The sequence below is a fragment of the Macaca mulatta genome, chromosome 17 (assembly GCF_049350105.2).
Source record: "Macaca mulatta isolate MMU2019108-1 chromosome 17, T2T-MMU8v2.0, whole genome shotgun sequence".
In the NCBI taxonomy this organism is placed as follows: Eukaryota; Metazoa; Chordata; class Mammalia; order Primates; family Cercopithecidae; genus Macaca; species Macaca mulatta.
Genome location: NC_133422.1, coordinates 28,360,684 through 28,373,686, shown reverse-complemented (window position 1 = coordinate 28,373,686; position 13,003 = coordinate 28,360,684). Strand labels below are relative to the sequence as shown.

At 36.7% G+C, this 13,003-nt stretch overlaps 1 protein-coding gene across 4 annotated transcripts in view; it reads right to left on the bottom strand.

The window, feature by feature from the left end:
- Positions 1-13,003, bottom strand: part of FNDC3A (fibronectin type III domain containing 3A) — a 226,171-nt gene that overhangs the window by 56,145 nt on the left and 157,023 nt on the right. For all 4 annotated transcript variants that reach the window (XM_015121055.3, XM_028837170.2, XM_077974364.1 and 1 more), the window contains one exon: positions 8,422-8,579. In XM_015121055.3, the coding sequence (XP_014976541.1) occupies positions 8,422-8,579 (158 nt within the window). The remainder of the gene's footprint in view (positions 1-8,421; positions 8,580-13,003) is intronic.

Genomic DNA, 13,003 nt, shown 5'->3' with positions numbered 1-13,003 from the left:
TAGTCTCTGATAAAACAGACTTTAAACCAACAAAGATCAAAAGACAAAAGAAGGCCACTACATAATGGTAAAGGGAGCAATTAAACAAGAAGAGCTAACTATCCTAAATATATATGCACCCAGATTCATAAAGCAAGTCCTTAGAGACCTACAAAGAGACTTAGACTCCCACACAATAACAATGGGAGACTTTAACACCCTACTGTCAACATTAGACAGATCAACGAGACAGAAAGTTAACAAGGATATCTAGGACTTGAACTCAAGCTGACCTAATAGACATCTACAGAACTCTCCACCCCAAATCAACAGAATATACATTCTTCTCAGCACCACATCACACTTATTCCAAAATTGACCACATAGTTGGAAGCAAAGCACTCCTCAGCAAATGTAAAAGAACAGAAATTATAACAAACTGTCTCTCAGACCACAGTGCAATCAAATTAGAACTCGGGATTAAGAAACTCACTCAAAACCGCACAACTACATGGAAACTGAACAACCTGCTCCTGAATGAGTACTGATTAAATAACGAAATGAAGGCAGAAATAAAGATGTTCTTTGAAACAAATGAGAACAAAGACACAACATACTAGAATCTCTGGGACACATTTAAAGCGGTGTGTAGAGGAAAATTTATAGCACTAAATGCCCACAAGAGAACGCAGGAAAGATCTAAAATGGACACCCTAACATCACAATTAAAAGAACTAGAGAAGCGAGAGCAAACACATTCAAAAGCTAGCAGAAGGCAAGAAACAACTAAGATCAGAGCAGAACTGAAGGAGACAGAGACAGGAAAAAACCTTCAAAAATTCAGTGAATCCAGGAGCTGGTTTTTTGAATAGATCAACAAAATTGATAGACCACTAGCAAGACTAATAAATTAGAAAAGAGAGAAGAATCAAATAGATGCAATAAAAAATGATAAAGGGGATATCAACACCAATCCCACAGAAATACAAACTACCATCAGAGAATACTATAAACACCTCTATGCAAATAAACTAGAAAATCTAGAAGAAATGGATAAATTCCTGGATACATACACCCTTCCAAGACTAAACCAGGAAGAAGTTGAATCCCTGAATAGACCAATAACAGACTCTGAAATTGAGGCAATAAGTAATAGCCTATCAACCAAAAAAAGTCCAGGACCAGATGGATTTCATAGCCAAATTCTACCAGAGGTACAAACAGGAGCTGGTACCATTCCTTCTGAAACTATTCCAATCAATGGAAAAAGAGGGAATCCTCCCTAACTCATTTTATGAGGCCAGTATCATCCTGATACCAAAGCCTGGCAGAGACACACCAAAAAAGGAGAATTTTAGACCAATATCCCTGATGAACATTGATGCGAAAATCCTCAATAAAATACTGGCAAACCGAATCCAGCAGCACATCAAAAAGCTTATCCACCACGATCAAGTTGGCTTCATCCCTGGGATGTAAGGATGGTTCAACATATGCAAATCAATAAATGTAATCCATCATATAAACAGAAACAAAGACAAAAACCACATGATTATCTCAATAGATGCAGAAAAGGCCTTTGACAAAATTCAACAACACTTCATGCTAAAAACTCTCAATAAACTAGATATTGATGGGACGTCTCTCAAAATAATAAGAGCTATTTATGACAAACTCACAGCCAATATCATACTGAATGGACAAAAACCGGAAGCATTCCCTTTGAAAACTGGCACAAGACAGGGATGCCCTCTCTCACCACTCCTATTCAACATAATGTTGGAAGTTCTGGCCAGGGCAATCAGGCAAGAGAAAGAAATAAATGGTATTCAATGAGGAAAAGAGGAAGTCAAATTGTCCCTGTTTGCAGATGACATGATTGTATATTTAGAAAACCCCATCATCTCAGCCCAAAATCTCCTTAGGTGGATAAGCAACTTCAGCAAAGTCTCAGGATACAAAATCAATGTGCAAAAATCACAAACGTTCCTATACACCAAAAACAGACAAACAGAGAGCCAAATCATGAGAGAACTCCCATTCACAATTCCTTCAAAGAGAATAAAATACCTAGGAATAGAACTTACAAGGGATGTGAAGGACCTCTTCAAGAACTACAAATCACTGCTCAGTGAAATAAAAGAGGACAGAAACAAATGGAAGAACATTCCATGCTCATGGATAGGAAGAATCAGTATTGTGAAAATGGCCATACTGCCCAAGGTAATTTATAGATTCAATGCCATGCCCATCAAGCTACCAATCACTTTCTTCACAGAATTGGAAAAAACTACTTTACAGTTCATATGGAACCAAAAAAGGGCCCACACATTGCCAAGACAATCCTAAGCCAAAAGAACAAAGCTGGAGGCATCACGCTGCCTGACTTCAAGCTATACTACAAATCTACAGTAACCAAAACAGCATGGTACTGGTACCAAAACAGATATATATACCAATGGAACAGAACAGAGTCCTCAGAAATAATACCACACATCTACAACCATCTGATCTTTGACAAACCTGACAAAAACAAGAAATGGGGAAAAGATTCCCTATTTAATAAATGGTGCTGGGAAAACTGGCCAGCCATATATAGAAAGCTGAAACTGGATCCTTTCCTTACTCCTTATACAAAAATTAATTCAAGATGAATTAAAGACTTAAATGTTAGACCTAAAACCATAGAAACCCTAGAAGAAAACCTAGGCAATAACATTCAGGACGCAGGCATGGGCAAGGACTTCATAACTAAAACACCAAAAGCAATGGCAACAAAAGCCAAAACAGACAAATGGGATCTAATTAAACTAAAGAGCTTCTGCATAGCAAAATAAACTACCATCAGAGTGAATAGGCAACCTACAGAAAGGAAGAAAATATTTGCAATTTACCCATCTGACAGAGGGCTAATATCCAGAATCTACAAAGAACTTAAACAAATCTATAAGAAAAAAGTCAAACAAACCCATCAAGAAGTGGGCAAAGGATGTGAACAGACACTTCTCAAAAGAAGACATTCATGCATCCAACAGACACATGAAAAAATGCTCATCATCACTGGTCATCAGAGAAATGCAAATCAAAACCACAATGAGATCCCATCTCACATCAGTTAGAATGGTGATCATTAAAAAGTCAGGAAACAACAGGTGCTGGAGAGGATGTGGAGAAATAGGAACGCTTTTACACTGTTGGTGGGACTGTAAACTAGTTCAACCATTGTGGAAAACTGTGTGGTGATTCCTCAAGGATCTAGAACTAGAAATACCATTTGACCCAGCAATCCCATTACTGGGTATATACCCAAAGGATTATAAATCATGCTACTGTAAAGACACATGCACACATGTGTTTATTGTGGCACTATTCACAACAGCAAAGACTTGGAATCAACCCAAATATCCATCAATGATAGACTGGATTAAGAAAATGTGGCACATATACACTATGGAATACTATGCAGCCATAACAAAGGATGAGTGCATGCCCTTTGTAGGGACATGGATGAGGCTGGAAACCATCATTCTGAGCAAACTACCGCAAGGACAGAAAACCAAACACCAAATGTTCTCACTCACAGGTGGGAACTGAACAGTGAGAACACTTGGACACAGCGTGGGGAACATCACACACTGGGGCCTGTCATGGGGTTGGGGGTAGGGGAAGGGATGGCATTAAGTGAAATACCTATTGTAAATGACAAGTTAATGGGTGCGGCACACCAACATGGCACATGTATACATATGTAACAAACCTGCACGGTGTGCACATGGTACCCTAGAACAAAAGTATACTAATAATAAAACAAGCAAACAAAAAACTTTCTACTTAAAAGACATAAACTCACTGTATGAATTAAAAAATGTGACCCAATTATATGCTGTCTACAAGAAATTCACCTCACCTGTAAAGACACATATAGACTGAAAGTAAAGGGATGGAAAACAATAATCCATGCAAACAGAAACCAAAAGTGAGCAGGAGTAGCTACACTCAGATAAAACAGACTTTAAGTCAAAAACAGTAAAAAGAGACAAAGTCATTATATAATGATAAAGGGATCAATTCAGCAAGAGGATATAATAAATCTAAACATATATGTACCCAACACTGGAGCACCCAGAAATATAAAGCAATTATTAATAGATCTAAAGGGAGAGACAGACTCCAATAAAACAATAGCTGGGGACTTCAACACCCTACTCTCAGCATTAGACAGATCATCTAGACAGAAAATTAACAAAGAAACATTGTATTTAAATGGCACATTAGACCAAATGGACATAATAGACCTTTGTAAATACATTTCATCCAACAGCTACAGAAAACACATTTTTCTTGTTTAATTAATTAATCTTTTTTTATTATTATACTTTAAGTTCTAGGGTACATGTGCACAATGTGCAGGTTTGTTACATATGTATACATGTGCCATGTTGGTGTACTGCACCCATTAACTCGTCATTTACATTAGGTATATCTCCTAATGCTATCCCTCCCCCATCCCACCTCCCCACAACAGGCCCCGGTGTGTGATGTTCCCCTTCCTGTGTCCAAGTATGATCTCACTGTTCAATTCCCACCTATGAGTGAGAACATGTGGTGTTTGGTTTTCTGTTCTTGCGACAGTTTGCTGAGAATGATGGTTTCCAGCTGCATCCATGTCCCCACAAAGGACACGAACTCATCCTTTTTTATGGCTACATAGTATTCCATGGTATATATGTGCCACATTTTCTTAATCCAGCCTGTCATTGATGGACATTTTGGTTGATTCCAAGTCTTTGCTATTGTGAACAGTGCTGCAATAAACATACGTGTGCATAGAAAACACATTTTTTTTTACAATATGTGAAACATGAAACATTCTCTAGGGTAGAACATATGTCAGTACAGAATATAGGTCTCAATATTTATTTTTTTTGAGACAGAGTCTTGCTCTGTTGCCAGGATGGAGTGCAGTGTCACCATCTTGGCTCACTGCAACCTCTGTCTCCCGGGTTCAAGCAATTCCCTTGCCTCAGCCTCCCGAGTAGCTGGGACTACAGGTGTGCACCACCATGCCCAGCTAATTTTTTGTATTTTAGTAGAGATGGGGTTTCACCATGTTGGCCAGGATGGTCTCGATCTCTTGCCCTTGTGATCTGCCTGTCGCGGCCTCCCGAAGTGCTGGGATTACAGGTGTGAGCCACCGTGCCCGGCCGCAAGAAATTTTAAAACACTGGAAGTATATCATATATTTTCTAATACTCAATAGAATAAAACTAGAAATCAATAACAAGAGGAACTTTGGAAACTATGCAACTACCTGGAAACTAAGCAACACGCTCCTGAATGACCACTGGTAGAGGGACGAATTAAGAAAAATAAAAAAAAATTCTTGAAATAAATCAAAATGGAAACACAAAATATTAAAACCTATGGGATATAGCAAAAGCAGTGCCAAAAGGGAAGTTTATAGTAATAAATGTCTACATAAAAAAGCTGAAAGACTCTAAATAAACAATCTAGCAACGCACATCTCAAGAACCTCAAAAGCAAGAACAAACCAAATCCAAAATTAGTGGAAGAAATAATAAAGATTAGAGCAGACAGCCAGGTGCAGTGGTGCAGATCAGAGCAGACAGCCAGGTGCAGTGGTGCACACCTGTAGTCCCAGTTACTTGGGAGGCTGAGGTGGGAGGATCACTTGAGCCTAGGAATTTGAGTCCAGCTTAGGCAAGACGCCATCTCTAATAAAATAAAAAGTCAGAACAGAACTAAACCACTACCTAGACTAATATAGAGAAGAAGAAAGGAGACCCAAATAAACAAAATCAGAAGTGAGAAAGGAGACACTACAACTGATACCACACTTACAAAGAATCATCAGAGACTATTATGGACAACTTACACCAACAAACTGAAAAATCTGAGGAAGTGGATAAATTCCTGGATATGTACTACCTACCAAGATTCAATAAGTGAGAAATAGAAAACATGAACTGACCAATAATGAGTAACGAGATTGAATCAGTAACAAAGAGTCTTCAAACAAAGAAAAGTCCAGGACCAACGGCTTGGCTGACAAATTCTACCAAACTTTTAAGGAACACCAATTCTCCTCAAACTATTCTAAAAACATTGAAGAGGAGGGAATGATCTCTAACTCATTCTACAAGGATAGCATCACTCTGGTACCAAAACCAGATAAAGACACAACAAAAAAAGAAAAAGTACAGACCAATCCCTGATAAACACAGACACAAAATCCTCATCAAAATTCTAGCAAACTGAATTCAACAGCACATTATAAAGACAATACACCACAATCAAGTGGGATTTATACCAGGGAATGCAAGGATGGCTTCACATATACAAATCAATAAATGTGATACACCATATCAACAGAATGAAGGATAAAAACTATATGATCATCTCAATAGATGTAGAAAATTTTTGATAAAATTCAGCATCCCCTCATAAAATCTTTCAACAAACTAGGCACTAAAGGAACATACCTCAACATAATAAACACCACATATGACAGACCCACAGCTAACATCATATAGACAGGGGAAGTCTAAAAACCTTTCCTCAAAGAACTTGAACGAGACAAGGATGCCTACTTTCACCACTCCTATTCAATATGGTACTGGAAGTCCTAGCCAGAACAACCAGCCAAGAGAAAGAAATGAAAGGTGATCAGATTAAAAAAAAAAAGTCAAATTGTCCCTCTTTGCAGATGACATGATCTTACATGTAGAAAAATCTGAAGACTCCACCAGAAAACTCTTGGATCTGATAAATAAATAAATTCAGTAAGTTGCAGGATACAAAATCAAAATTAAAAAATTAGCATCATTTCTATACACTAATAATAAACTAGCTGAGAAAGAAGCCCAAAAGACAATCACATTTACAATAGCTACAAAAGGAGAAAAAAAAACCCTAGGAATAAATCTAACATAACAGGTGGAAAGATCTCTATAAGATAAAACTACAAAACACTGATGAAAGAAATGGAAGAGAACACAAACATCCTTAGAGAGAGACCTTAATTCCTGTAGGATATGGGAGATGACTAATGCCCACCTCGTGCTCCCTGGTCAGGCTGCAAATGGAAATAAAGCATTCCTCTTAGTAAGCAACCATATTTAACTAGAAAACAGTCATTAACATAGTCAGAAACCTTTTTGTTGATAGTCCTTTATCCCCTACTTACCCCTTAGGTAGGTTTACTTGTCTCTCTTAAGAAAAATTAATAGAACACAAGGAAATCTCAATAGAGAGGAAACAGGAAATTTTTATATCCTTATGTGACTAGATGAGAGGCACTGGGGCAGTTTCACTTTCCTTTCTTCTTGCCAGCTATGTTTTGAAAAAAGATAGCAAGAAGGCTGATGGAGCCCGTGTTCTGTGCTAATTATGATCATTCAAATGATTAACCATCACCTTTACAGTCTTCTTGGTGCTTAAATAATAACTAACCATTAACTTTACCCTTTTTCATTAGAATAATCAACTTTTATATGAACAGGAAAATAGTTTAATTCAAAACTGTCAATCATAAATGTCACAATTTTAGTTACTGAATCTTTCCAAGGCTTCGTGGTGTGTAATATACCCTTATTTTTTTCTTGACACGGAGTCTCGCTCTGTCACTCAGGCTGGAGTGCAATGGCACAATCTTGGCTCACTGCAACTGCCACCTCCCAGGTTCAAGCGATTCCCCTGCCTCAGCCTCCTAAGTAGCTGGGACTACAGGTATGTGCCACCACCCCTGGCTAATTTTTGTATTTTTAGTAGAGACAGGGTTTCACCGTGTTGGCCAGGCTGGTCTTGAACTCCTGACCTCAGGTGATCCACCTGCCTCGGCCTCCCAAAGTGCTGGGATTACAGGAGTGAGCCACCATGCCTGGCTGTGTGTAATATACTTTTAAACCAAGGAAAGAACTACATAAGTTTTCAAAATGTGATAAAAACATACTAACATGCAAATAAATAACACTGCTACTAAATTCATTTTACAACAGGACATGAGCTTATACATGTAAGAATTAAATCCAAGTCCTTAGAGGAGCAGTGTCATACTTCATGAGTTTACAATCATGAATTGTCCATTTTTGGTCATGGGTTCTACATACTTCATGGGTTCTACATACTACAACTTATATTTAATGCATTAAGAATACGTGAATACTGAACCATCTATTAGGCAGCCTACTGGGAAAGAAAAGCTGAATGTGGTCAATAAAAGTGATTATTCTGAAGGAGAGTAGACAGAAATGTGTACCAAGCTACATTTGGACCATTTACATTGAAATCACTATCATTAGCCAACTTAAAGATTGAGAATAAAAGCATGAAGAAGGAAAAATAGAGCAAAATTAGTAATAAGCTCTTTATAATAAACCATTAATTTACACAATGGGAGAAAGCAAAACAACAAATACTTACACATATACACTTTTGTATTTCCCATCTTTTCCAGTACTTGAGATCAGAACTTCATAACCATAGAGCTCTGGTACAGTACTTTCATCTGTTTCACCATTAATGAGGCTGGAAGGTGGTGACCAGGTAAGTACTACTGTCCTTGCCTGGATGTCAGAGGCCTGTAAAAATACAACATTTAAAAGTTCTTTAAAACAACTGTAATGTATACAATGAGCAGTGAAATATCTAATGAGGTTTCAAGATTAAATAAAATGTATCTGTTTATACAGATAAAACGGCTCAAAATATAAACCTGCTCATTGTAAATAATTTGTTGTGGGTTCCACAACAAATGAGGTGGGTTCCACAAAAATTTAAAACCCAGGCCATTCAAAACTATCAGCACAGACACCACATATAGTCAAAAGAAAAAAAACGGGATTAAAAAGACCATTGTAACATATTTAAAAAGGTTCATTTAGAAAGTGTTTTTACAACAGGAAGATGACAAAAACTCAAGAGAAAAAGGAGCAAAGGACATCGACATCCAAAGATACATAAATACAAACGGAAAACATATAAAATGATGTATGTGTGAAACTGCATTCATAAATACACGTAAATTAAAACAAAATCCCAGTTTTCATCTACTGGATAGGGGAAGATTAAAAAGCTAATACTATCTAGTGTTAAAAATGTGGAGAAATGGCACTCTCTAAGCGTGGTATCAGTATATATAAGTTCAATCTTTGTGTACAGCAACTAGTGAATCATCACAAAATTTAAGATGTGTTTGCTTTTTGATTCAGAAATTCTACATCCAGGAATTTTTTTTCAGGGTAATATCCTATAAACTTAACATACGTACACAAATATACACTTAAGAATGTTCATTGCAGCATTATTAATGGCAAAAAGCTAGAACTAACTATAGGGCACTGACTACCTAAATGATGGTACATAATACAGCCCATGAACACATTATTCTGCAAGTGTTCAAAAAAGAATACGAGGTGGACATACACGTGCTAACATCTGAAAATTTCCTCAATATACAGGTGCTACATAATAAAAAAGTGAAGCTGGAAAGCAGTACATATACTGTGACTGCAGTTAACTTTTATAAAACTGCACAAAAATGTCTGAAAATGTACTGTACATCAATTGTTATCTTTGGGGATTTAGTGTATGTGTGGTGAGATGCAGAGAAAGTTGTGACAGAAAAAAACAGGTGGTTTCAATTATGTTTTATATATTTTTATACTACTGAAATAATTTTATGAGTACAAGTTACTTTTACAAGACAAGCCTAATAAAGCGAAAAAAATCTAGAGATCGGGTAAGGTTTACAGATTGGTAAGAAAGGTACCAGATTATATGTAGGCATTTATATAAAAGCTTGCTTTAAAATTATACACGTTTAATGACTACCTTAGCATTTCTAAAACCAAACTAATAATCACTAGGATGACAATTACTCCTATCTTGAATTAAAGTAAAATAAGTAATCTCCATAAAATTGTAATATTCTGTCCTTTTCAATGTTCTCAAAGTCTGAATAAATAAAAAAAACTATTACTATATTTATTTTGCTTCTGTTAAATCATAGGAAATGTAATACTGTATTCACTATAATACTGTCTTAAAGTCTTGGTACTGTGTTTCATTTACAATGAACTTAAACATGATTCCTTGTATGATCCAGTATACAGCTGGCTATTAACCTGAAACTGAGCAGGTTTTTTTCTTTTTTAAAACAAACTATTACTATACATGTATGGATACCCATAAGTGTCTCTTGATTTTATGGGATGATCACAGTTGTGTTAAACTTTGAGAACGTGAATAGGACTATGAAAGTGGGTCAGTCAAAAGCATTAACTTTAGTAGTAGTAGTAGTAGTAGTAGTAGTCGTCAAAAGCATTAACTGGCATCTATTTTAGTAGTAGTAGTAGTAGTAGTAGTAGTAGTAGGAGTAGTAGTCAAAAGCATTAACTGGCATTTACTTTAGTAGCAGTAGTAGTAGTAGGAGTAGTAGGAGTAGTAGGAATAGTAGTCAAAAGCATTAACTGGCATCTACTTTAGTAGTTTTAGTAGTAGTAGTAGTAGTAGTAGTAGTAGTAGCAGCAGCAGCAGCAGCAGCAGTAGCAGCAGTAGTAGTAAAGATGGGGTCTTTCTATGTTGCCCAGGATGGTCTCGAGCTCCTGGCCTCAAGCTACCCTCCCGCCTCAGCCTCCCAAAGTGTTGGAATTACAGATGTTGAGTCACTATGCCCAGCTTGGCACCTACTTTATGAAGCTTACTTTATCAGGATCTGTGGTGAATACAGACAGCCGAGAAAATATTAAATATGGAAGCACAAGATGTGTCACTAATTTGCCTGGTGGTACACTGAACTCCCACCCTCTTAGGGTTCTAGGCCTCATCAACAAAATGAGTGGCTGAGCGAGATGAACTGTATACCAGAGTTACACAAATAAAGTATTTTTAAAAGCCCTTTATTTGGAAATAAATTTAGGTTTAAAGAAAAGTTGGGAAGACAGTATGGAATCCCTGTCTATCCTTTACCCAGCTTCCCCTAATATTAACATCCTATATAACCATGCACTTTTGTCAAAACTAAGAAATTAATATTGGTAAATACTATTAACTAAGCTTTCAACGTAAACTACACTTTTAACTAAACAGAATTCCAAAATACTAGGTTGAATTTAGCAAACATAGTTTTAAAAATAAATTTAAAAAATTTTAAAATACGAATATCAACTTAAAATATATATATATTTTTATATATATATATATATTTTATTGAGACAAGGTCTTACTATTGTTGCCTGGGCTGGTTGCAAACTCCTAGGCTCAAACGATCCTCCTGCCGCGGCCTCCTAAAGTATTGGGATTACAGGCATGAGCCACTGCACTGGGCCAATTTCAACTTTTTCAATTTGCTTTTCCAGAAAATCTTTTAGTACTAACTCATTCTATTAAAAAGATATCTTATGGCCAGGTGCAGGGGCTCATGCCTGTAATCCCAGCACTATGGGAGGCCAAGGTGGGCAGATCACCTGAGGTTAAGAGTTCAAGACCAGCCTGGCCAACATGGTGGAACCCTATCTTTACTAAAACTACAAAAATTATCTGGGCATGGTGGTGCATGCCTGTAATCCCAGCTACTCAGGAGACTGAAACCCAAGAATCACTTGAACCTGGGAGGCAGAGGTTGCAGCAAGCTGAAATCATGCCACTGCACTCCAGCACTCCAGCCCTCCAGTCTGGGTGAAAGAGCAAGACTGTCTCAAAAAAAAAAAAAAAAAAGGGGGTATCTTATTACTTGCACATAAATGTTAAAGTCACAGAAAGAGTGATTTCATTGGGAGAAGATGTGGAAAACTTCGTAAGTGAATTCTGAATTTAATTTTAAAGGACTTGGATGAGATAAAATTTGGTAGAAAGAGGTGGGTGATCAATACAGGAATGAGTATTTATATTTCCAAGCTTATAACTGCAATCTGGTAGTCCAAGGCATGTTCTTATGTATTTTTAAAATCTTCTAAAAATGCTGTTTTCTGTTGCTGGTTTCAGGTGAATTATAAAGAGTCGCATAGAAGAAAAAGAAGTGGACACCCACATAGATACCACAAAATTCCTGTGTGAAGACTGAGGTAGTAATTGTGTGTGTATGTGGAGTGGTAGGGGACAGTGGGGAGAGTGGATCCTATAAACTTACAGTGAAATAATAAAGCTTGGAGTATTAATCTGGCATGGGGAGAATGAAAGGTAAAGAAATGTAAGATGATACTGTAACCCAGGAAAACCTGGATATAAGTGTTTACCGATGGAAACAACGAAAGGAAACAGAAACAAAAGAGATCTAACCCAATTTCTTCTTCATTTTAGAGGAATGAAGAACGTGTTAAATTGGATAGACAAGCAAATTGAGAATTTGGTTTTCTAAAGTTGCTAGTGAAACATTCAAACTTGGGTATTCTTTAGTGTGTCTCAGGAGATACAGTTCTACAGGAACAGATGAATAATTAGGATTGAAAATATAGATTTGGAAGTAATTTGAACTCTATTTGTATGTTAATGTTAGAAGTAAAATTTGCTTTTATATCCATATCACTTGATTCTTACAACTACCACCTAAAGTAGGCAAAATAGGCTTACCTATCTTCATTTTATGAAAGGAGCATATTCAGAAAGGTTAAGTAACTTGTCTGAGGTCACAGAACCATTGACTAGGACCCGAATAATTCAGTTATTTTCCTACTACTCAATGATCCCACCCTGAATCTACTTCTAGGTGGTGGCTGAAAACAGATACGATTGTGTAAAAATGTCTAAGAACTGATAAAGATGGTAATAGGAAAAAGTGAAAATAGCTCTTTTAGAAAGTGGCTAGATTATGCACAATATATTTTTTGAGGCAGATTGTGATCCTTGTAAGGTAGTCATCAAAACTACCCTTGAGAAAAACTGCACATTGGGTTAAATTAAGTATATATACAGGAAACTAAACTGTTAAAAAAGTTCAAAGCCATATATACTGTATGAATTTTGACAAAGACTGTAGAAGAAAGAAATGAGAGTATCTAATTTCTGG